Below are 26,440 nucleotides of genomic sequence, written 5' to 3' on the forward strand. Positions count from 1 at the left end.
TAGCCAGTGGCGAAAGATCTAAGTACACAATAGATAATGAAACACAAACACTCCCGTCAGCATGCCTGGTTCATGACTAAGTGACCTCACCAGGAAAAACTCCTGACACACCATAATAAGGGCTTGTAACAAATGGGCCCTGGTCAAAAGTAGTGCACTTTAAACAAAATAGGATGCTATTTGGGACGCAGACTAAGGCACCGATGTTCCCGCTGACAGTCCCATCTAATGCCTGGTCATCATTAGAAACATCATCCCTGTTACCATGGGAACTCTTACGTGTTATGCTCACAGACAGTACAGTATGATCTGCCCCCTGATCTCGGATCAGTTTGGCCTTTTAGATAACAATGAATACGATCACATGGATACAGGCGTGTGGGGGGGGGTGATCCTAGTTCAGCACTCCTACTCTACTTGTGGGTCCAACAAAATGTCCCCAGTTGGTCAAATTTTTGTTTGTTTATTCTTGTCAGGAATTCTGGTCCCCACGAGAATAGTTAAACATATCCACACACACACACACAAACACACACACACACACACACACACACACACACACACACACACACACACACACACACACATTGTCCTTTCTCCCTAAAAAAGGATAAGGCTTTAAGGCTTTAAGGTTAAGGTTAGGACCATCCCAAATCGTAGGATGGAGCGTACACCTCCAGGTGGAGCATCCATTTGTTATTAATATATTCTGGCTGGCAGTGCGGTGGGATACACTGACTGGGGTAATGTAAGGTGTTATTTGGCAGGGCGGCGTGATACACTGACTGGTGTAATGTAAAGTATTATTTGGCAGGGCGGCGTGATACACTGACTGGGGTTAATGTAAGGTATTATTTGGCAGGGCGGCGGGATACACTGACTGGGGTTAATGTAAGGTATTATTTGGCAGGGCGGCGGGATACACTGACTGGTGTAATGTAGGGTGTTATTTGGCAGGGCGGCGGGATACACTGACTGGGGTTAATGTAAGGTATTATTTGGCAGGGCGGCGTGATACACTGACTGGTGTAATGTAAGGTATTATTTGGCATGGCGGCGGGATACACTGACTGGTGTAATGTAGGGTGTTATTTGGCAGGGCGGCGAGATACATTAAATTAATACAAGGTGTTCCTTGGTTAAATAGCCAGTGGCGAAAGATCTAAGTACACAATAGATAATGAAACACAAACACTCCCGTCAGCATGCCTGGTTCATGACTAAGTGACCTCACAAGGAAAAACTCCTGACACATCATAATAAGGGCTTGTAACAAATGGGCCCTGGTCAAAAGTAGTGCACTTTAAAGAAAATAGGATGCTATTTGGGATCGAGAATAAACAAACATAAATTTGTTAGACCCACAAGGTCAAATTATATTTCTAGGGGGTTAAGAGTTAAGGTTAGAATTAGTGTTAGGGTTATAATTACATTTAGGGTTAGGAGCTAGGGTTCGTTTTAGGGTTAAGGTTAGGAGCTAGGGTTAGTTTTAGGGTTAAGGTTAGGAGCTAGGGTTAGTTTTAGGGTTAAGGTTAGGAGCTAGGGTTAGTTTTAGGGTTAAGGTTAGGAGCCAGGGTTAGTTTTAGGGTTAAGGTTAGGAGCCAGGGTTAGTTTTAGGGTTAAGGTTAGGAGCCAGGGTTAGTTTTAGGGTTAAGGTTAGGAGCTAGGGTTAGTTTTAGGGTTAAGGTTAGGAGCCAGGGTTAGTTTTAGGGTTAAGGTTAGGAGCCAGGGTTAGTTTTAGGGTTAAGGTTAGGAGCTAGGGTTAGTTTTAGGGTTAAGGTTAGGAGCCAGGGTTAGTTTTAGGGTTAAGGTTAGGAGCCAGGGTTAGTTTTAGGGTTAAGGTTAGGAGCCAGGGTTAGTTTTAGGGTTAAGGTTAGGAGCCAGGGTTAGTTTTAGGGTTAAGGTTAGGAGCCAGGGTTAGTTTTAGGGTTAAGGTTAGGAGCTAGGGTTAGTTTTAGGGTTCAGGTTAGGAGCCAGGGTTAGTTTTAGGGTTAAGGTTAGGAGCCAGGGTTAGTTTTAGGGTTAAGGTTAGGAGCCAGGGTTAGTTTTAGGGTTAAGGTTAGGAGCCAGGGTTAGTTTTAGGGTTAAGGTTAGGAGCCAGGGTTAGTTTTAGGGTTAAGGTTAGGAGCTAGGGTTAGTTTTAGGGTTCAGGTTAGGAGCCAGGGTTAGTTTTAGGGTTAAGGTTAGGAGCCAGGGTTAGTTTTAGGGTTAAGGTTAGGAGCTAGGGTTAGTTTTAGGGTTAAGGTTAGGAGCCAGGGTTAGTTTTAGGGTTAAGGTTAGGACCGTCCCAAATCGTAGGCCAGTTGAGAACAGGTTCTCATTTACAACTGCGACCTGGCCAAAAAAAAGCAACACGTACAGTCAACAAACAAACGTACAGTCAATAACACTATAGGAAAATCTATGCACAGTGTGTGCAAATGTAGAAGAGTAGGGAGGTAAGGCAATAAATAGGCCATAGAGGCAAAATAATTACAATTTAGCAATTAAACACTGGAGTAATAGATTTGCAGAGGATGATGTGCAAGTAGAGATACTGGGGTGCAAAAGAGCAAGAGGATAAGTAACAATATGGGGATGAGGTAGTTGTGTGTGTTATTTTACAGATTGTCTGTGTACAGGTACAGTGATTGGTAAGCTGCTCTAACAGCTGGTGCTTAAAGTTAGAGAGGGAGATATAAGACTCCAGCTTCAGTGATATTTGCAATTCGTTCCAGTCATTGGCAGCAGAGAACTGGAAGGAAAGGCGGCCAAAGGAAGTGTTGGCTTTGGGGATGAACAGTGAAATATACCTGCTGGAGCGGTTGCTATGGGTGGGTGTTGGTATGGTGACCAGTGAGATAAGGCGGGGCTTTAGCTAGCATAGCCTTGAAATGACCTGGAGCCAGTGGGTTTGGCGACAAATATGTAGTAAGGGCCAGCCAACGAGAGCATACAAGTCGCAGTGGTGGGTAGCATATGGGGCTTTGGTGACAAAACGGATGGCACTGTGATAGACTGCATCCAATTTGCTAGTAGGGTGTTGGAGGCTATTTTGTAAATGACATCGCCGAAGTCAAGGATCAGTAGGATAGTCAGTTTTACGAGGATATGTTTGGCAGCATGAGTGAAGGAGGCTTTGTTGCGAAATAGGAAGCCGATTCTAGATTTAATTTGGATTGGAGATGCTTAATGTGAGTCTGGAAGAAGAGTTTACAGTCTAACCAGACAGGTTCTACACCTAGGTAGAACCTAAGTCAGAACCGTCCAGAGTAGTGATGCTCGTCGGGCGGGAGAGTGCGGGCAGCAATCGGTTAAAGAGCATGCGCTTAGTTTTACTTGCATTTAAGAGCAGTTGGAGGCCACGGAAGGAGTGTTGTATGGCATTGAAGCTCGTTTGGAGGTTTGTTAGCACAGTGTCCAAAGAAGGGCCAGATGTCTACAGAATGGTGTCGTCTGTGTAGAGGTGGATCAGAGAAGCAACAGTGACATCATTGATATATACAGAGAAAAGAGTCGGCCCGAGAATTGAACCCTGTGGCACCCCCATAGACTGGCAGAGGTCTGGACAACAGGCCCTCCGATTTGACACACTGAACTCTATCAGAGAAGTAGTTGGTGAACCAGGCAAGGCAGTCATTTGAGAAGCCAAGGCTGTTGAGTCTGCCGATAAGAATGCAATGATTGACAGAGACGAAAGCCTTGGCCAGGTCGATGAAGACGGCTGCACAGTACTGTCTTTTATCGATGGCAGTTATGATATCGTTTAGGACCTTGAGCGTGGCTGAGGTGCACCCATGACCAGCTCAGAAACCAGATTGCATAGTGGAGAAGGTACGGTGGGATCCAAAATGGTCGATGATCTGTTTGTTAACTTGGCTTTCAAAGATTTTAGAAAGGCAGGGCAGGATGGATATGGGTCTGTAACAGTTTGGGTCTAGAGTTTCTCCCCCTTTGAAGAGGGGGATGGTTGCGGTAGCTTTCCAATCTTTGGGGATCTCAGACGATACGAAAGAGAGGTTGAATAGGCTAGTAATAGCGGTTGCAACAATTTCGGCTGATAATTTTAGAAAGAGAGGATCCAGATTGTCTAGCCCAGCTGATTTGTAGGGATCCTGAGTTTGCAGCTCTTTCACAACATCAACTGTTTGGATTTGGGTGAAGGAGAAGTGGGGGGGTGGAACCCATACGTGTTATGCTCACAGACAGTACAGTATTAACTGCCCCCTGATCTAGGATCAGTTTGGCCTTTTAGATAACAATGAATACGATCACATGGATACAGGGGGGATGATCCTAGATCAGCACTCCAACTCTGAGACTCTATGGCCCCAGATTATTACATGTGAGTCTTGTGAACCATCATCCCTATTACCATTGTGGTCACAGACAGTACAGTAGGAAGAAGCTGGTGTGAACTCTAGGATATTTAACCTAGTTATTATCTCCTAATGTCGGCCCCATGGGGACCCCTCACTACCCTCACTCCTCAGTTTACACCCTGTCGTGTGTGCCACAAAAGAGCAACAATCACACCCTGCATTAGAGAGGAAATCCTACATTCTTAGAAAAAAAGATGCTATCTAGAACCTAAAAGGGTTCTTTGGCTGTCCCCCTAAGAGAACCCTTAGAATATCTATTTTTGGTTCCAGGTAGAACTATTTTGGGTTCTATGTAGAACCCTCTGTGGAAAGGGTTCTACATGGAACACAAAATTATTTTACCTGGAAGCAAAAAGGGTTCTCCTATGAGAACAGCTGTAGAACCCTTTTGTTGCCCTTTTTTCTAAGAGTGTAGAGCCTCTCCATTAAACATGTTCAACAGCTCTCTCCTTACACCGTCATGTCCCGGGGTAAGACTCCGCTTGACTGAAAAACAGACCCCCCTTACAGAGTTTATATTTGCATCACATTTGGAGTCGTAATTGTTTGAAAACCCCACCCCTCCACTTCTACATCTTTCTATCTAATAACTCCTTCCTCCCCTCCTCTTCTACATCTTTCTATCTAATAACTCCTTCCACCCCTCCACTTCTACATCTTTCTATCTAATAACTCCTTCCACCCCTCCACTTCTACATCTTTCTATCTAATAACTCCTTCCACCCCCCTCTTCTACATCTTTCTATCTAATAACTCCTTCCACCCCTCCACTTCTACATCTTTCTATCTAATAACTCCTTCCACCCCTCCTCTTCTACATCTTTCTATCTAATAACTCCTTCCACCCCTCCACTACTACATCTTTCTATCTAATAACTCCTTCCACCCCTCCACTTCTACATCTTTCTATCTAATAACTCCTTCCACCCCCCTCCACTTCTACATCTTTCTATCTAATAACTCCTTCCTCCCCTCCACCTCTACATCTTTCTATCTAATAACTCCTTCCACCCCTCCACTTCTACATCGTTCTATCTAATAACTCCTTCCACCCCTCCTCTTCTACATCTTTCTATCTAATAACTCCTTCCTCCCCTCCACTACTACATCTATCTATCTAATAACTCCTTCCTCCCCTCCACTTCTACATCTATCTATCTAATAACTCCTTCCTCCCCTCCACTTCTACATCTTTCTATCTAATAACTCCTTCCACCCCCCTCTTCTACATCTTTCTATCTAATAACTCCTTCCTCCCCTCCTCTTCTACATCTATCTATCTAATAACTCCTTCCTCCCCTCCACTTCTACATCTTTCTATCTAATAACTCCTTCCACCCCCCTCTTCTACATCTTTCTATCTAATAACTCCTTCCACCCCCCCACTTCTACATCTTTCTATCTAATAACTCCTTCCTCCCCTCCACTTCTACATCTATCTATCTAATAACTCCTTCCTCCCCTCCTCTTCTACATCTTTCTATCTAATAACTCCTTCCACCCCCCTCTTCTACATCTATCTATCTAATAACTCCTTCCTCCCCTCCACTTCTACATCTATCTATCTAATAACTCCTTCCTCCCCTCCACTTCTACATCTTTCTATCTAATAACTCCTTCCTCCCCTCCACTTCTACATCTATCTATCTAATAACTCCTTCCACCCCCCTCTTCTACATCTTTCTATCTAATAACTCCTTCCACCCCCCTCTTCTACATCTTTCTATCTAATAACTCCTTCCACCCCTCCTCTTCTACATCTATCTATCTAATAACTCCTTCCTCCCCTCCACTTCTACATCTTTCTATCTAATAACTCCTTCCACCCCCCTCTTCTACATCTTTCTATCTAATAACTCCTTCCACCCCCCTCTTCTACATCTTTCTATCTAATAACTCCTTCCTCCCCTCCTCTTCTACATCTATCTATCTAATAACTCCTTCCTCCCCTCCTCTTCTACATCTTTCTATCTAATAACTCCTTCCACCCCTCCACTTCTACATCTTTCTATCTAATAACTCCTTCCACCCCCCTCTTCTACATCTTTCTATCTAATAACTCCTTCCACCCCTCCACTTCTACATCTTTCTATCTAATAACTCCTTCCTCCCCTCCACTTCTACATCTATCTATCTAATAACTCCTTCCTCCCCTCCACTACTACATCTATCTATCTAATAACTCCTTCCTCCCCTCCACTTCTACATCTTTCTATCTAATAACTCCTTCCTCCCCTCCATTTCTCAATCTCTCCAACCCAACCTGTCCCTTCACCAATCCACCTCCACCCCTCCATCCCCCTTCTCTCCATCCTTAGGGCCAGGTTTAGGGTACTTCAAAGGGTGTTATTACCATAGACTACTTATTAGTGGTGTAACCCTAAGCCCTAGCCTGGAGTGGGGCTGTCTGTTTGTCTTTCATCTAGGAGATTGAAGAGAAGTGAGAGGAGAGGCTAGTGTGCGTGTGTGTTTGTTTGTTTGTTTGTGTGTGATTAGGGATAAGTGAGAAGCTAGTTTGATCAGCTGTGTTGTGGTATTACGTTGTAATCGGTGTATTTGCGTTGATCTGTTTTGCGTTGGATTGTCTGTTAGATTATAAAGTGTGGTCTGTAAACACACTCATATCGGCTGTAATCAGTCTAATGTTTAATAGTGTTTATAGGATATGAAACTAAAACATATGAAACTAATGTTTTTACTGCATTTACTGCTTCTCTGAATATCTGGCCCACCACACTACACTCTCTGCAGAGAGACAGAGAAATGCTATTTTTCACTCGATCACTTGATACAACTTTTGGCCTGCCAGTGTCTTATATTTACATGTCTGGGGTGTTTTCAATAGAAAGAGGAGATAGAGAAACAATATACTATGCTTAATTACTTCTCTTCCTCTAGTTGTCTCTTTAATGAGTTATGGAAAGTAAAGGTAAACACAGAACTCTTCCTTTCCAATAGTTGGTAACATGTCATTTTATTTAGCCTCTTGTCATTTTAACCTCAAAGCTCAGTTTATTTAGCCTCTTGTCATTTTAACCTCAAAGCTCAGTTTATTTAGCCTCTTGTCATTTTAACCTCAAAGCTCAGTTTATTTAGCCTCTTGTCATTTTAACCTCAAAGCTCAGTTTATTTAGCCTCTCGACGACAGTATGTCGCCATTGTCTGCATGTATTATACTGACACTAAAACATTCTGTAAAGTCTCAACAAGAAAAAACAGGGGTTGTATAATACAAATCAAAAAGTGATTTGAAGACGTTCTCAGAACATTCTGGAAGACTTAGTTTGGGGTAACTGTGAACTCCACATACAGAGAGGAGATATGGGAATGAATTTGCTTAGGTATTAATCAGGCAAACGCATGTGTTTTTTTTTTGTGGCATGGCATCAATGAGATTTGAAGTTATGTTCTTGTATTCTCTATCCATGGAATTAGTCCACCAGGATGGTAGCCATGTTTTTTTGTTGTCTATTCAAACAGACCCCATTATGAAGGAAACAAGCATTCATTAAGATCTGCCAAGTAACCTGAACTGAATAACATGAACTTAAAAAGTATTCAGACCCCTTGACTTTTTCCACATTTTGTTACGTAACAGCCTTATTCTAAAATTGATTTAATCCTCATCAATCTACACACAATACCCCATCATGACAAAGTAAAAATGTTTTTTTGACATTTTTGCACATTTATTAAAAATAATAAACAGATATGCCTTATTTACATAAGTATTCAGACCCTTTGCTATGAGACTCGAAATTGAGCTCAGGTGCATCCTGTTTCCATTGATCTTCCTTGAGATGTTTCTACAACTTGATTGGAGTCCACCTGTGGTAAATTCAATTGATTGGACATGATGTGGAAAGGCCTGTCTATATCAAGTCCCACAGTTGACAGCGCATGTCAGAGCAAAAGGGAGCCATGAGGTCGAAGGAGTTGTCCGTAGAGCTCCAAGACAGGATTTTGTCACGGCACAGATCTGGGGAAGGGTGCCCCCAAAAAATCTGCAGCATTGAAGGTCCCCAAGGACAGAGTGGCCTCCATTTTTCTTAAATGGAAGAAGTTTGGAACCACCAAGACTCTTCCTAGAGCTGGCCGCCCGGCAAAAATGAGCAATCGGGGGAGAAGGGCCTTCTTAGGATGGTGATCCAAGAACCAGATGGTCCCTCTGACAGAGCTCCAGAGTTCCTCTGTGGAGATGGGAGAATCTTCCAGAAGAACAACCATCTCTGCAGCACTCCACCAATCAGGCCTATATTGTTGAATTGACAGATGGAAGCCACTCCTCAGTAAAAGGCACATGACAGCCCACTTGGAGTTTGCCAAAAGACACTTAAAGACTCTCAGACCATGTGAAACAAGATTCTCTGGTCTGATGAAACCAAGATTTAACTCTTTGCCCTAAATGCCAAGCGTCACGTCTGGAGGAAACCTGGCACCATGATGTTGTTCAGTGACAGGGACTGGGAGACTAGTCAGGATCGAGGGAAAGATGAATGGAGAAAAGTACAGAGAGATCCTTGATGAAAACCTGCTCAGGACATCAGACTGGGGCGAAGGTTCACCTTCCAACAGGACAACAACTCTAAGCACACAGCCAAGACAAAGCAGAAGTGGCTTCGTGACCAGCCTCTGAATGTCCTTGAGTGGCCCAGCCAGAGCCCGGAATTGAACCCGATCGAACATCTCTGGAGAGACCTGAAAATAGCCGTGCAGCGACACTCCCCATCCAACCTGACAGAGCTTGAGAGGAATGGGAGAAACTCCCCAAATACAAATGTACCAAGCTTGTAGCGTCATACCCAAGAAGACTTGAGCCTGTAAACTCTGCCAAAGGGGCTTCAACAAAGCACTGAGTTAAGGGTCTGAATACTTATGTAAAGGTGATATCAGTTTTTTATTTGTAATACATTTGCAAAAATTTCTAAAAAATAACATTTTTGCTTTGTCACTATGGGGTATTGTGTGTAGATCGATGAGGGGGAAAAATTTCCCAGAAATTTGGTTATTCCTAACCGTAGGACAACCACGCTCTAAGAAACATTGTTTTCAGAACGTTACAATATGTGCTAGCTGGGCTTGGGCTTAGACACTGGCTGTTAGTTAGACTACAGTTGTTTTTCGAAAGAAGAATGTATAGGATTAGTGGGAGAAACTCGAAACGGAACATTCCCACCTACAGTACCAGTCAAAGGTTTGGACACACCTACTCATTCCAGGGTTTTTCTTTACTTTTACTATTTACATTGTAGAATAATAGTGAAGACATCAAAACAATGAAATAAGAATCATCAAATGGAATCATGTAGTAACCAAAAAGGTGTTCATCAAATGTATTTTATAGCCAACGTTTACGTAGCATACCTTTGCCTTGATGACAGCTTTGTACACTCTTGGCATTCTCTCAACCAGCTTCTTTTTGAGATAGAAAGAGAGGGACTCATACAGTATCATCCCATGAGCATGTCCCCCAGCTGTGTTTACTCCACAGTTCCATTTCTTGGAGAATTTCGATTGAGACACTTTTTTTCCTCTGGGCGTGCGTCCCAAATTAAACTGTATTCCCTGTAAAGTGGGGCCCTGGTCAAAACTAGTGTGCACACTATTTAGGGAATAGGGTGCCATTTTGGGATGCATCTTGAGCCACCCAACATGTAGTCCATTCATAACAAGTAGAGGAAGTTGTAATGTAAATGGGTCTAAACAGGAATCAGAACAAAGGAAGATGAGACAGTCATCAACAGCTTGGGGATGGATTGTAAATATTGATCGCCTTAATCAACCTCAGAATCATTTAGTCTAAAACACATTTAGTAAACAACAGGCAACATAATTTGGAAGGTTCTGGCAAATATGCAGTGGGTATTTGAATTTAGATTTTTTTTATTAGGATCATTGCCCTTACCCATTTTAATTACAATGTTCAGACCAGGATAGAGCTGCATCCAACGTGACGCCAAGTGGTTTGGTGTTTTTAACTTGTTCCATGTATCGACAAACGTAATTGAGGGTCACCGGCAAGCATATTTCTTGGCCCATATGCAATACATTTTGTTTTAGAAATATTCAACACTAATTTGTTTTTTTTAACCCACACCATTCTTAGTTCTCTGCTCAGTTCATCTGTTAGCTCATATATATGCTGCTGCAGCACTATACATTGTAGAGTCATCAGCATACATAACCAGTCTTGCTTTATTCATTACTGAGAGTAAATCATTGGTAAAGATAGAGTAAAGAAGTGGGGCCTAGGCAGCTGCCTTGAGGAACACCACAGGCTAAAATCTTTACTGTCTGAAAAGCTAAAGATTAAAAAAAAAAAAAACTTTGACAGACCATAACATTTGAGTTTACCTAGCAACAGATAAATTACATCAAAAGCTGAACTGAAGTCTGACAGCACTGCACCTAATACCTTCCTGTCATCCATACTCCTTAGCCAATCATCTGTCATTTGCACCACGCTGGAAACCAATTATAAGACCATAACAGATACAATTGTTTTCAATAATTTCCTTAACAAAGGCAGCAAGCTTATAGGATGATTATTAGGAACAGTGAAGGAAGATTTTTGTTATCCTTAGGTAGTGGAATGAGCTTTGACTCTTTCCAAATTTCTGGGCGCACCCCACACATCAAGCGCCTATTAAAAATATGACACATTGGGGTGGATATGTGGTTGGCTGTAGCTCTAAGCAATTTACTGTCAATATTATCTGTACTTGGTGACTCATCGGAAAGAGACAGCAGCATCCTTTCAACCTCTTCTCTTTCTACTTGTGTTACACGTTTATGTTTTTCCATTTATGTTTTGAGCTTGGACTTCAGCACGTATAGCTCGTTATCATATAGGGCTCACCGATTGGTGCCACCTCGTTAGTCAGTATGTGTTTCACCTGTGCCGGCCCAGTGCTCCAATTGCCTTGAGAGATGTGAAGGATTAACACCTTTAGTTAGTGCTCCCTATTTGATTTAGCGAACAACATTCCTTTGTCTGATATTCCTTGTTTTTGTTTTTTTGCTTCCTGACTTTTAAGTTTGGTTTGGGTTTTTCGTTTGTTTGCCTCTTCTTGGGCATATATAGTGGGTGTCTTTTAGGTTCCAGTTGTTGCTTCTGCTTCTCAGTCGACACCCACATGAGTCTTTCGGAAACCCTCCTAAAACCCCACCAGTTTTGTTTTGGTTGTTGGTCAGTGAATGTTTGTTAGTTCTCCCTTCTTTTAAATTAAAAAATATATATATATTTCACCTTTATTTAACCAGGTAAGCTAGTTGAGAACAAGTTCTCATTTACAACTGCGACCTGGTCAAGATAAAGCAAAGCAGTGCGACACAAACAACAACACAGAGTTACACATGGAATAAACAAACACACAGTCAATAATACAATGTTTTAGCGACATTATTTGGTTTTCTTACTGGGAAAAGTAACACTTGGTTCAAACTTATGCCGCATTCATGATAAAGTATTTTATAAGTGTGCAGTATGTGACTGGGAGCTTTTAGTTGTACATTTCTCAACTTGTCCACTGTGCCTGTGAAATTGTCATTAAAGGAACTTGCAATGTCACATGGTTTGGTAATAATTATAAACTGGGTGATTCGAGCCGTGAATGCTGATTGGTTGACAGACGTGCTATATCAGACCGTACACCACGGGTATGACAAAACATGTATTTTTACTGCTCTAATTACATTGGTAACCAGTTTATAACAGCAATAAGGCACCTCAGGGGTTGTTGATATATGGTGTTGCTCCACGTTGCGTCGTGCCTAAGAACAGCCCCTTGCCGTGGTATATTGGCCATATACCACACCTCAGGCCTTATAGCTTAAATATACCCTCTGATTCAACAGATGCAGACATGTTTGAATGCCGTTATACTTAAAATGGCACCGGAGAAGAAGGCAGACGTTTCCCAAACGATTGTGTTTTTTTGTTCATTCATTTGCGTTGTTTGTAACTTCTTTTTTTACTTATTATATACATAATGCTGCCACTACCGTCTCTTATGACCGAAAATAACTTCTGGACATCAAGACTGCGATTACTCACCATGGACTGGCAGAATCCTTTTTTTCCTTTAACGAGTCTGACGAGCCTGACACAAACTATATACTGCTTTCTCGGGAACAGGCCCAGATCCCCGTGGTTTTCCGTAAAGAGGAGGCGGAGAAAAAGGGGCCAGAGGGCGGACTGCCTTCTAAGAATTCGTAGGCTATCGAATAAACCCCCACTTCCTTGCATTCTGCTAGCAAACGTGCAATCTTTGGAGGATAAAATCGATGACCTACGCACAAGATTTAAAATACCAACGGGACAATCAAAACTGTAATATCATATGCTTCACGGAGTCGTAGCTAGACAACGACACTATCAACATACAGCTGGCTGGTTATATACGCTGCACCGGCAGGATAGAGCAGAGGTGTCTGGTAAGACCAGGGGCGGCTGACTATGTATTTTTGTAAATAACAGCTTTTGCACGATATCCAAGGAGGTCTTGAGCTATTGCTCGCCTGAGGTAGTGTGGCCTACAGCTTATCATGAGATAGCACAGACCAGAATATTTTCTGTGATTTCTCTGATGGCATTGAGGACTACACCACATCAGTCATTGGCTTCATCAATAAGTTCATCGATGACGTCGTCCCCACAGTGACTGTACGTACATATCCCAACCATAAGCAATGGATAACAGGCACTATCTGTGCTGAGCTAAAGGCTAGTGCTGCCGCTTTCAAGGAGTGGGACTCTAACCCGGAAGCTTATAAGAAATCCTGCTATGCCCTCCGACAAACCATCAAGCAGGCAAAGCATCAATATAGGACTAAGATCGAATCGTACTACACTGGCTCTGACGCTCGTCGGATGTGACAGGGCTTGCAAACCATTACAGACTATAAAGGGAGGCACAGCCGAGAGATGCCCAGAGACACAAGCCGACCAAACGAGCTAAACTACTTCTATTTTCGATTCAAGGCAAATGACACTAAAATATGTATGAAAGCACCAGCTGTTCCAGAAGACTGTGTTATCACGCTCTCCGCAGCCGATGTGAATAAGACCTTTTTTCTTTTTTTAGCCTTTACTTAACTAGGCAAGTCAGTTAACCTCTCTAGGGTATGTGGGACACTAGCGTCCCATCTGGCCAACATCCAGTGAGATTGCAGAGCGCCAAATTCAGAAAACAAAACATATTTTACATAGGTTTAAATATTAACTTCTTGTGATTCCAACCACAGTGTCAGATTTTTTTAAATGCTTTATGGCGAAAGCATACCTTATGATTATTTGAGAACATAGCCCAGTTGACAAATTATTACAAACAGTAACCAGCCAAGCAGAAGCGTTACAAAACTCAGAAATAGAGATTAAATGAATCCCTTACCTTTGATGATCTTCATATTGTGGCACTCAGAAGACATTCATTTACTCAATAAATGTTCCTTTTGTTCGATAAAATCTCTTTATATCCAAAAACCTCCATTTTGTTTGCGCGTTTTCTGCAGTAATCCACAGGCTCAAAAGCCTGAAACAATGTATAACGACTGTTGACATCTAGTGGAAGGCAAAGGAACTGCAAATTGAGTCCTGAGTCAATGGACACTGTAATGGCATTGAATAGAAAACTACAAAACAAAAACAAAAAAAACTTCCTGAATGGATTTTTCTCAGGTTTTTGCCAAATCAGTTATGTTATACTCACAGACACTATTGTAACAGTGTAGATTGTTTTCTATCCAAATCTACCAGTTATATGCATATCATCTGGGCCCGAGTAGCAGGCCGTTTAATTTGGGCATGCTTTTCATCCAAAATTCCGAATGCTGCCCCCTACCCTAGAGAAGTTAAGAACAAATTCTTATTTACAATGACGGCCTAGGATTAGTGGGTTAACTGCCTTGTTCAGGAGGAAAATGACAGAGATTTTTTCCTTGTCAGGTCAGGGATTCAATCTCATAACCTTTCGGTTACTGGCCCAACGCTCTAACCACTAGGCTACCTGCTGCCCCCAGGCGGCTTCAGGGCCAGACGGATTACCAGGTCGTGTACTGCAAGCATGCGCTGACCAACTGGCAAGTGTCTTCACTGACATTTTCAACCTCTTGCTGTCCGAGTCTGTAATACCAACATGTTTTAAGTAGACCACCATAGTGCCTATGCCCAAGAACACTAAGGTAACTTACCTAAATGACTACCGACCTGTAGCACTCACGTCTGTAGCCATGGAGTGCTTTGAAAGGCTGGTCATGGCTCACATCAACACCATTATCCCAGAAACCCTAGACCGACTCCAATTTGCATACCGCACCAACAGATCCACAGATGATGCAATCTCTATTGCATTCCACACTGCCCTTTCCCACCTGGACAAAAGGAACACCTATGTGAGAATGCTATTCATTGACAGCAGCTCAGCGTTCAACACCATAGTGCCCTCAAAACTCATAAATAAGTTAAGGACCCTGGGACCAAACACCTCCTTCTGCAACTATATCCTGGACTTCCTGACAGGCCGCCCCAGGTGGTAAGGATAGGTAACAACACATCCTCCAAGCTGATCCTCAACACAGGGTCCCCTCAGGGGTGAGTGCTCAGTCCCCTCCTGTACTCCCTGTTTACTCATGACTGCACGGCCAGGCACGACTCCAACACAGTGGTAGGCCTGAGAACCGACAATGACGAGACAGCCTATAGAGAGGAGGTCAGAGACCTGGCCATGTGGTGCCAGGATAACAACCTACAGCTGCACCATCGAGAGCATCCTGACGGGTTGCATCACTGCCTGGTATGGCAACTGCTCAGCCTCTGACCGCAAGGCACTACAGAGGGTTGTACGGCCCAGTACATCACTGGGGCCAAGCTTCCTGCCATCCAGTATCTCTATACCAGGCGGTGTCAGAGGACAGACCTAACAATTGTCAAAGACTCCAGCCACCCTAGTCATAGACTGTTCTCTCTGCTACCGCACGGCAAGCGGTAGCAGAGAGAACAGTAGTACCGTAGCATCTAGGTCCAAGACGCTTCTAAACAGCTTCTAACCCTATGCCATAAGACTCCTGAACATCTAATCAAATGGCTACCCAGACTATTTGCATTGCCCCCCTCCCCCCCTTTACACTGCTGCTACTCTCTGTTGTTATCATTTATGCATAGTCACTTTAATAACTCTACCTACATGTCCATATTACCTCAACTAACCGGTGCCCCTGCACATTGACTCTGTACCGGTACCCCCCTGTATATAGTCTCGCTATTGTTATTTTACTGCTGCTCTTTAATTACTTGTTACTTTTATTTCTTATTCTTATCTTTTTTAATTGCATTGTTGGTCAGAGTCTCGTAAGTAAGCATTTCACTGTAATGTCTTCACCTGTTGTCTTCGGCACACGTGATGAATAAGATTTTGATTATAACATTCAAAGTTCTCCGTAGTTTTTTCCATCACTCTTCACAGTGTGTGTGGTCTTCTTCTTAACCCCTAAACTTAAAATAGCCTTTATCCTCATGTGGATATGGGAAAAGTCCCCACGGCAGAGAATTTTTTACTTCTATCTTTGTGTGGACTTTTGGGGATTTCAGGTCCTCGCAAGGATAGTAAAAAATGTCATATTCTCTCTCGTGGGGACTTTCCCCATATCCCAATGAGGACAAAGGCTATTTTAAGTTTAGGGGTTAGGGTTACAATTAGGGTCAGATTTAGGGGTTAAGGTTAGGGTTAAGGTTAGGGTTAAGGTTAGGAAAATAGTATTTTGAATTGAAATCTATTTTAGGTCCTAACATTCTCCGTTAAGTTCCACCATATTGTTTTTCTCCCCCAGTGGCTTTCATAGGGACCCTGTGAAAGCAGGGAAGAATCCTAGAAGAATGTCAAGGTGTGGTCTCTTTTAAGGAGTAATCCCTACCCCCAGTATAGTATGGCAGCAACATGAGGATTTGGAGACTGGCTGGAAGCTGAATAGAGTGTGGGAGTCCCATGACAAAAGTAATACCAGTAGGGATGGATCATCTTTACCTAAAGCTGGGAGGAGGAAAGGAGCTTTTCTTTCTTGGTGTTTCTCTCTAATGGAAAACATATTGGCTGTTCTATATCTGAGATATATAAGAAAGATCAGGAAATTATTCTAAAAAAATGTTTTACCGATATTGAACCAATTTTTGTTTTGCACTAAACTACTTCCATTAATTTTGTAAGATACTCTTTGAAGAGATAGAGTTTCAGAAGTTTTCAGAATATGGGCCTGGGGGAACTGGGGGAACTGGTTCCACCTTTGGGGTGCCAGGACAGAGTAAAGCTTGGACTGGGCTAAGAAGCACTAACAATTCACAACAATACACACAAATCTAAAAGTAAAATAATGGAATTAAGAAATATATAAATATTGGGACGAACAATGTCGGAGTGGCATTAACTAAAATACAGAACGGTCTGCTCAACGGTGATGCGTTGGGCAGACCGCACCACCCTCTGGAGAGTCCTGCAGTTGCGGGTGGTGCAGTTGCCGTACCAGGCGGTGATACAGCCCGATAGGAGGCTCTCAATTGTGCATCTGTAAAAGTTTGTGAAGGTTGTAGGGGCCAAGACGAAAATTCTTCAGCCTCCTAATGTTGAAGAGGAGCTGTTGCGCCTTCTTCACCACACTGTCTGTGTGGGTGGACCCTTTCAAATCTCATGGATATGTATGCCGAGGAACTTGAAGCTTTCCACCTTCTCCACTGCGGTCCTATCGATGTGTCAATGTGGATAGGGGTGTGCTCCCTCTGCTTTTTCCTGAAGTCCAAGATCAGCTCCTTGGTTTTGTTGAAGTTGAGGGAGAGATTTTCTGTTTTCCTGGCACCACTCTGCCAGGGCCCTCACCTCCTTCCTGTAGGCCGTCTCGTCATTGTTGGTAATCAGGCCTACTACGGTTGTCGTCTGCAAACTGGGTACATCTCCAAGAGATTTTCACACCTGGATTGTACAACATTAGCTTTTTATTATTTTTCAAATTATTCAAGCTCTGTCAAGTTGGTTGTTGATCATGATAGACCTATGTCTGTGTGACATGTTTTTCTCTAAGGCTGTCTGCTGTAAAATGTGGGGAACGTGGCCTCTCTTTTGCAGAATTCATACTTTTCCTGTCTTTGCCCAAATCTTTTTCCTTAGTCTCTCTTTCTCTCTCTTGCTCTCTTTCTTTCGCTCTCTTTCTTTCTCTCTCTCTTTCTCCCCTCTCTCTTTCTCCTCTTTCTTTCTCTCGCTCTTTATTTGTCTCTCTCTTTCTCTCACTCAATCTCTCTTTCACCCTTCTCTCTTTCAGTTCAATTTCAATTTCAATTTAAGTAGCTTTATTGGCATGGTGTCGTGACGTTGTATTAGTTAATGTGACGACTGTTGCTCATCGAATGATTACAGGTTTCCAATTGCGTGACTAACTGAATCAAGCAATTATTAACTCATTAACCTGGGACACCATGGGAAAATTAGTTTTATTGAGTTTCTATTTCCCAAATTAACTCGAAGAATATCAGAATATTGATTTTACAACAGACGCTAATTAACCAGTTACCTCTACAGTCTCGTTCTGAACGTCGCAAAATTCGGGAATCTGCACGGAACCAGGTCTCACCAATGAGTTCGTACCACACCAATCTTAGTTGAGTATATATTTACTAGAAAGCTAAAATTATGATAAAAGGTATACAGTATCTTGCGAAAGTATTCGGCCCCCTTGAACTTTGCGACCTTTTGCCACATTTCAGGCTTCAAACATAAAGATATAAAATTGTATTTTTTTGTGAAGAATCAACAACAAGTGGGACACAATCATGAAGTGGAACGACATTTATTGGATATTTCAAACTTTTTTTAACAAATCAAAAACGGAAAAATTGGGCGTGCAAAATTATTCAGCCCCCTTAAGTTAATACTTTGTAGCGCCACCTTTTGCTGCGATTACAGCTGTAAGTCGCTTGGGGTATGTCTCTATCAGTTTTGCACATCGAGAGACTGACATTTTTTCCCATTCCTCCTTGCAAAACAGCTCGAGCTCAGTGAGGTTGGATGGAGAGCATTTGTGAACAGCAGTTTTCAGTTATTTCCCCAGATTCTCGATTGGATTCAGGTCTGGACTTTGACTTGGCCATTCTAACACCTGGATATGTTTATTTTTGAACCATTCCATTGTAGATTTTGCTTTATGTTTTGGATCATTGTCTTGTTGGAAGACAAATCTCCGTCCCAGTCTCAGGTCTTTTGCAGACTCCATCAGGTTTTCTTCCAGAATGGTCCTGTATTTGGCTCCATCCATCTTCCCATCAATTTTAACCATCTTCCCTGTCCCTGCTGAAGAAAAGCAGGCCCAAACCATGATGCTGCCACCACCATGTTTGACAGTGGGTATGGTGTGTTCAGGATGATGAGCTGTGTTGCTTTTACGCCAAACATAACGTTTTGCATTGTTGGCAAAAAGTTCAATTTTGGTTTCATCTGACCAGAGCACCTTCTTCCACATGTTTGGTGTGTATCCCAGGTGGCTTGTGGCAAACTTTAAACGACACTTTTTATGGATATCTTTAAGAAATGGCTTTCTTCTTGCCACTCTTCCATAAAGGCCAGATTTGTGCAATATACAACTGATTGTTGTCCTATGGACAGAGTCTCCCACCTCAGCTGTAGATCTCTGCAGTTCATCCAGAGTGATCATGGGCCTCTTGGCTGCATCTCTGATCAGTCTTCTCCTTGTATGAGCTGAACGTTTAGAGGGACGGCCAGGTCTTGGTAGATTTGCAGTGGTCTGATACTCCTTCCATTTCAATATTATCGCTTGCACAGTGCTCCTTGGGATGTTTAAAGCTTGGGAAATATTTTTGTATCCAAATCCGGCTTTAAACTTCTTCACAACAGTATCTCAGACCTGCCTGGTGTGTTCCTTGTTCTTCATGATGCTCTCTGCGCTTTTAACGGACCTCTGAGACTATCACAGTGCAGGTGCATTTACACGGAGACTTGATTACACACAGGTGGATTGTATTTATCATCATTAGTCATTTAGGTCAACATTGGATCATTCAGAGATCCTCACTGAACTTCTGGAGAGAGTTTGCTGCACTGAAAGTAAAGGGGCTGAATAATTTTGCACGCCCAATTTTTCAGTTTTTGATTTGTTAAAAAAGTTTGAAATATCCAATAAATGTCGTTCCACTTCATGATTGTGTCCCACTTGTTGTTGATTCTTCACAAAAAAATACAGTTTTATATCTTTATGTTTGAAGCCTGAAATGTGGCAAAAGGTCGCAAAGTTCAAGGGGGCCGAATACTTTCGCAAGGCACTGTACATACACAAAAACACATTCTAGGCACACTATGGCGCGTGTTACCCAAAATGGGGATTTAGAAGAGAGAGAAAAAGAGAAAGTACACAAGAGAAATATACATTTGGGTGAATTTGTCAGCTATGCTTATTCTAACCCTGGCCTTGCCCCAAACTGCCGCTCTTAGGGGTCAGAATATAATGATGTAATTACGTGGGGAAGTTCTCTGTGGATTCTCTGTGTGGACCGTTCAGGCTGCTCAATGATGCACTTCTCCGGCGCAACTCTTTGGTTGTCCTCACGATGTCAGTGTCCTTTTGGCTTAGGAGTCTGTTCCCTCGCCCTTGCTCTGGAAGGGTTCTTCTGAGGACAGACAGCTCTGTAGCTCAGAGCTCACAGCGTAGGAATGAAACAGTGTAGATACCCCGATTCGATGAGGAGTGGAGGCTAGGTGGTTCGACTTGAATTCACCCGCTTAGACACAGCTACTCATCCGTAGCTTGGGTAGAAAAGGATTTCTTTGTCTTCAAACTTGTGTTGCGTTTTGGGTTCGTTTACTTTTTAGACCTCGGCTGCAGCTTGGGTCACTTAGTCTGATCTGTTACTTCTTCACTCACAGGCTTTATGCCCTCGGGTTAGAATGGGCGTAACCGCCTTAAGGGAAATTCTCTGGGCGTACCAACTTAAGAGGCAAGGTCTAGATTGTACTCAAATCCAATTTTAGACAACTAACTTCACATTTCATCTTTACCAAAACGTTCTCTTTGATTTTGACATTTTCCATACACCATACAATGTATAACCACAAACATATACTAGAAAAACTCTTAACATTACAATGTTTTCGTAATAACGTCATCTATTAACCTTTAATAACAAAACAAAAATGACATACATTTTCATATTCCATCTATCGTCATGACCACCATTGTGGCTGACGGAAACCATTGATCCAAAGTCCCTTTATTTCATGTTTAATGTTCTGAGGCTGGTTCTCCATAGTAACAGGACAAAGGAATTTGTCTGTGGCCTGAGATTTACCAGGGGTGTGAGGGGTCATAAAACCCCCAGATCTTCAGACCCCTAGATCTCTCCTCCTCTGTTGGGGTTGAGAGATAATCTGTAGGGTTGTGGTCTCCTGTAACCTGACCTGATCAGGACAGTCATGACAATGGGAAACATATGTTTACGTTGCCAAAGCAAGTGAAATAGATAATAAACAAATGTGAAATAAACAGTAAAAGATTAACAGTAAATATTACACTCACAGAAGTTCCAAAAGAATAAAGACATTTCAAATGTCATATTATGTCTATAGACAGTGTTGTAACGATGTACAACGAGTTTAAGAACAAAAGGGAAAATAAATAAACATAAATATAAGTTGTATTTACTATGGTGTTTGTTATTCGCTGGTTGCCCTTTTCTTGTGGCAACAGGTCACAAATCTTGCTGCTGTGATGGCACACTGTGGTATTTCATCCAGTAGAAATGGGAGTTTATCAAAATCGGGTATGTTTTCGAATTCTTTGTGGATCTGTGTAATCTGAGGGAAATATGTGTCTCTAATATGGTCATACATTTGGCAGGAAGTTAGGAAGTGCAGCTCAGTTTGCACCTCATTTTGTGGGCAGTGTTCACATTTACCACACACACACACACACACACACACACACACACACACACACACACACACACACACACACACACGTATGTCTGTACAGTTAGACACTACAATAACACACATTCTCACATGGGAACAGACTGTGAGATTTCACCATGGTTCATTTGTAGTTCAGTAGTTAAGTACAGACAGAATCTTGTCATGTTGATGTGCTTACAGGGGCCCTGAGACCCTGGGCCTAATCCAGATAACGTTGGCCTGGCCCCCATACCCCTATCCCCTCATCTCTCACATCCCCATTCTTAATCCAGGGACCCTGGGCCTAATCCAGATAACATTGGCATTGCACCCTAACCGCTATCCCCTCATCTCTTACATGGTACCCAGTGTGTGTGTGTGTGTGTGTGTGTGTGTGTGTGTGTGTGTGTGTGTGTGTGTGTGTGTGTGTGTGTCTCTCTCTCTCTCTCTCTCTCTCTCTCTCTCTTACTGATTAACAAATCAAAGAGGGGTTGGTCAACAGAAACAGGCTGGACTCTTCTATAGATGTCGATACATGTTTATATATAGATGTATACAGATGTCTGTAGATGTATACAGATGCATACAGATGTATATACAGTGGGGCAAAAAAGTATTTAGTCAGCCACCAATTGTGCAAGTTCTCCCACTTAAAAAGATGAGAGAGGCCTGTAATTTTCATCATAGGTACACATCAACTATGACAGACAAAATGAGGGAAAAAAAATCCAGAAAATCACATCACATAAACAAAAGTTTATCTCAATACTTTGTTATATACCCTTTGTTGGCAATGACAGAGGTCAAACGTTTTCTGTAAGTCTTCACAAGGTTTTCACACACTGTTGCTGGTATTTTGGCCCATTCCTCCATACAGATCTCCTCTAGAGCAGTGATGTTTTGGGGCTGTTGCTCGGCAACACGGACTTTCAACTCCCTCCAAAGATTTTCTATGGTGTTGAGATCTGGAGACTGGCTAGGACAGTCCAGGACCTTGAAATGCTTCTTACGAAGCCACTCCTTCGTTGCCCGGGCGGTGTGTTTGGCATCATTGTCATGCTGAAAGACCCAGCCACGTTTCATCTTCAATGCCCTTGCTGATGGAAGGAGGTTTTCACTCAAAATCTCACGATACATGGCCCCATTCATTCTTTCCTTTACACCAATCAGTCGTCCTGGTCCCTTTGCAGAAAAACAGCCCCAAAGCATGATGTTTCCACCCCCATGCTCCACAGTAGGTATGGTGTTCTTTGGATGCAACTCAGCATTCTTTGTCCTCCAAACACGACGAGTTGAGTTTTTACCAAACATTTATATTTTGGTTTCTTCTGACCATATGACATTCTCCCAATGTTCTTCTGGATCATCCAAATGCTCTCTAGCAAACTTCAGATGGGCCTGGACATGTACTTGCTTAAGCAGGGGGACACGTCTGGCACTGCAGGATTTGAGTCCCTGGCGGCGTACTGTGTTACTTATGGTAGGCTTTGTTACTTTGGTCCCAGCTCTCTGCAGGTCATTCACTAGGTCCCCCCGTGTAGGTTCTGGGATTTTTGCTCACCGTTCTTGTGATCATTTTGACCCCACGGGGTGAGATCTTGCGTGGAGCCCCAGATCGAGGGAGATTATCAGTGGTCTTGTGTGCCTTCCATTTCCTAATAATTGCTCCCACAGTTGATTTCTTCAAACCAAGATGCTTACCTATTGCAGATTCAGTCTTCCCAGCCTGGTGCAGGTCTACAATTTTGTTTCTGGTGTCCTTTGACAGCTCTTTGGTCTTGGCCATAGTGGAGTTTGGAGCGTGACTGTTTGAGGTTGTGGACAGGTGTCTTTTATACTGATAACAAGTTCAAACAGGTGCCATTAATACAGGTAACGAGTGGAGGACAGAGGAGCTTCTTAAAGAAGAAGTTACAGGTCTGTGAGAGCCAGAAATCTTGCTTTTGTAGGTGGCCAAATTCTTATTTTCCACCATAATTTGAAAATAAATTCATAAAAAATCCTACAATGTGATTTTCTGGATTTTGTTTTCTCATTTTGTCTGTCATAGTTGAAGTGTACCTATGATGAAAATTACAGGCCTCTCTCATCTTTGAGTGGCTGACTAAATACTTTTTTGCCCCACTGTAGATATATACATTCCCCCTCTCTCTCTCTTATCCCTATTTGATCCTAAAGACCCCCCTGACTCCTAACCTAAAGGAAGCTGAGAACGCATAAAATCAAATCAAATTTTATTAGTCATGTGCCGAAGTGGGAAATGCTTACTTACAAGTCCTTAACCAACAATGCAGTTCAATAAATAGCGTTAAGAAAATATTTACAAAATAAACTCAAGTTTATACTAAAGAAAGATTTGACTAATTGAATTGACATGCAGAGAGAGAAGGGGAGAAACATGGGAGCAGCAGGAGAGATTTGACTAATTGAATTGACATGCAGAGAGAGAACGTGAGAACATGGGAGCAGCAGGGAGAGATTTGACTAATTGAATTGACATGCAGAGAGAGAAGGGGAGAAACATGGGAGCAGCAGGGAGAGATTTGACTAATTGAATAGACATGCAGAGAGAGAAGGGGAGAAACATCGGAGCAGCAGGGAGAGATTTGATTAATTGAATTGACATGCAGAGAGAGAAGGGGAGAAACATGGGAGCAGCAGGGAGAGATTTGACTAATTGAATTGACATGCAGAGAGAGAAGGGGAGAAACATGGGAGCAGCAAGGAGAGATTTGACTAATTGAATAGACATGCAGAGAGAGAGAGGGGAGAAACATGGGAGCAGCAGTATGTATCCATGCCAATGTCTCATTAGTTCCTCTCTGTCTCCATGCAAATGGCCACAGGGCAGAGGGCAAGTGAAAATACCCCCTTCACTTGTTTCCCCTCTCTTCTCCACCTCTCCACTCTTCTCTCCATCTCTCCTCCCTTCTTCTCTCCACCTCTCTCCACTCTCCACTCCACCTCTCCTCTCTTCTCTCCACCTCTCCTCTCTTCTCTCCATCTCTCTTCTCTCAACTCCACCTCTCCTCTCTTCTCTCCACCTCTTCTCTCCACCTCTCCTCTCCTCTCTTCTCTTCTCTCCACCTCTCTTCTCCCCACCTCTCTTCTCCCCACCTCTCCTCTCCACCTCTCTCCTCTCCTCTCCTCTCTTCTCTTCTCTTCTCTTCTCTTCTCTCCACCTCTCCTCTCTTCCCCACCTCTTCTCTCCACCTCTCCTCTCTTCCCCCCTCTTCTCCTCTTCTCTCTTCTCTCCACCTCTCCTATCTTCCCTCCATCTCTTCTCTCCACCTCTCCTCTCCTTTCTCCACCTCTCCTCTCTTCCCTCCACCTCTCCTTTATTCTCTCTTCTCTCATCTCTCTTCTCTTCTCTCCACCTCTCCTCTCTTTTCTACACCTCTCCTCTCTTCCCTCCACCTCTCTTCTCTCTTCTCTTCTCTCATCTCTCTTTTCTTCTCTCATCTCTCTTCTCTCCTCTCTTCCCTCCACCTCTCCTCTCTTCTCTCTTCTCTTCTCTCATCTCTCTTTTCTTCTCTCATCTCTCTCCTCTCCACCTCTCCTCTCCACCTCTCCTCTCTTCCCTCCACCACTCATCTCTTCTCTCCACCTCTCATCTCTTCTGAAGAGGGGAGCTGATGTGTGTGTGCCCTTGACCTCCCCTTTTAGATACAAAATGATTCCATCACTGTCTATGGTATGCATTGCAATGCCAGAGGATTTACTTTTTGGTTGTGTTTCTATCCTGTGTATGAGGCACCGCTGGGGACAGTGTTCTTGATGACCATCATGTTCCACGTGAGGATGCAATTACTTCAGAATGTGTTCTGTCCCAGTTAAAGGAAGCTGAGACAGGACAGGGACACTGTGACTGTGTTATTGTATCTCCTGGTTACATGTCTTTACTGATGCTGAGACAGGACTGTGACAGGGACACTGTGACTGTGTTATTGTATCTCCTGGTTACCTGTCTTTACTGATGCTGAGACAGGACCGTGACAGGGACACTGTGACTGTGTTATTGTATCTCGGGGTTACATGTCTTTACTGATGCTGAGATAGGACCGTGACAGGGACACTGTGACTGTGTTATTGTATCTCCTGGTTACCTGTCTTTACTGATGCTGAGACAGGACTGTGACAGGGACACTGTGACTGTGTTATTGTATCTCCTGGTAACATGTCTTTACTAATGCTGAGACAGGACTGTGACAGGGACACTGTGACTGTGTTATTGTATCTCCTGGTTACATGTCTTTACTGATGCTGAGACAGGACTAAATAAAGGTTAAAAAAAATATATATATAAATAATAAATGTAGGCTACCTAGAGAATGTTGAAGCAGTGTTATAATAGTCCTGTGTGGCTCAGTTGTACGATCATGGGGCTTACAACGCCAAAGTCGTGAGTTCGATTTCCGCTGGGGCCGACCATATGAACATGTATTCATGACAGGGACACTGGTTCCAAAGTAAGTCACTTTGGATGAGAGGGTCCGCTTAGTGGCATACAGTATATTATGTAATACTGATGTTCTCTCTCTCTCTCTCCCCAGGGGACCAGCCAGGAGCCCTGTAATGGGCTGGACTGTAGTGGAGGATGTAACTGTAACCCAGAGAAAGGTGGCAGGGTAAGACATACATATATATATAAACCTCTATTCTCCCTCTCACACATCCTTCCTCTCTTACTTCAGGAGGCTTTCTTAGCTTCTGGTCCATATCCACACATGTCACAAAACAAGGGTACATCAGCAAAGTTCGATAGACCCAGTAAATCCTGGGTCAAAGACATGAAGTAGTGGAGGTGCTTGCAAAACAAAAGTTAGAAAACACATAGTGTTGCATTGAAAGACCGGTATAACCACAGAGACTCAGTAAAATGTTAGGGTTTTTTGGACTGTTACAGGAGTTGAGGACAACATTCCTAACCACAACCAATTGGGTATGAAAACTAAATGCTGTAGCCACCTTCAGAAAATGGTGGTTTTGGTCAAATTGAGTTCAGACAAACTCATCAACTATGTAGTAAAAAGAAGGAAATGAAGCACTGCTAGGGGACACCGTAGTAGGTATCTGTAGATAGACAGGTGCTCTTTGGACGAGGAGGACCAAACCACTCTTCATATAATAAAAATGCCTCCA

At 42.9% G+C, this 26,440-nt stretch overlaps 1 protein-coding gene across 2 annotated transcripts in view; it reads left to right on the top strand.

Moving 5' to 3' along the window:
• The window catches only part of LOC110532911 (collagen alpha-6(IV) chain), a 223,316-nt gene that overhangs the window by 93,018 nt on the left and 103,858 nt on the right, over positions 1-26,440 (top strand). For both annotated transcript variants that reach the window (XM_036987302.1, XM_036987303.1), the window contains exon 4: positions 25,852-25,926. In XM_036987302.1, coding sequence (XP_036843197.1) covers positions 25,852-25,926 — 75 coding nt within the window. The remainder of the gene's footprint in view (positions 1-25,851; positions 25,927-26,440) is intronic.

Source organism: Oncorhynchus mykiss, chromosome 9 (genome assembly GCF_013265735.2).
Source record: "Oncorhynchus mykiss isolate Arlee chromosome 9, USDA_OmykA_1.1, whole genome shotgun sequence".
NCBI classification, from domain to species: Eukaryota; Metazoa; Chordata; class Actinopteri; order Salmoniformes; family Salmonidae; genus Oncorhynchus; species Oncorhynchus mykiss.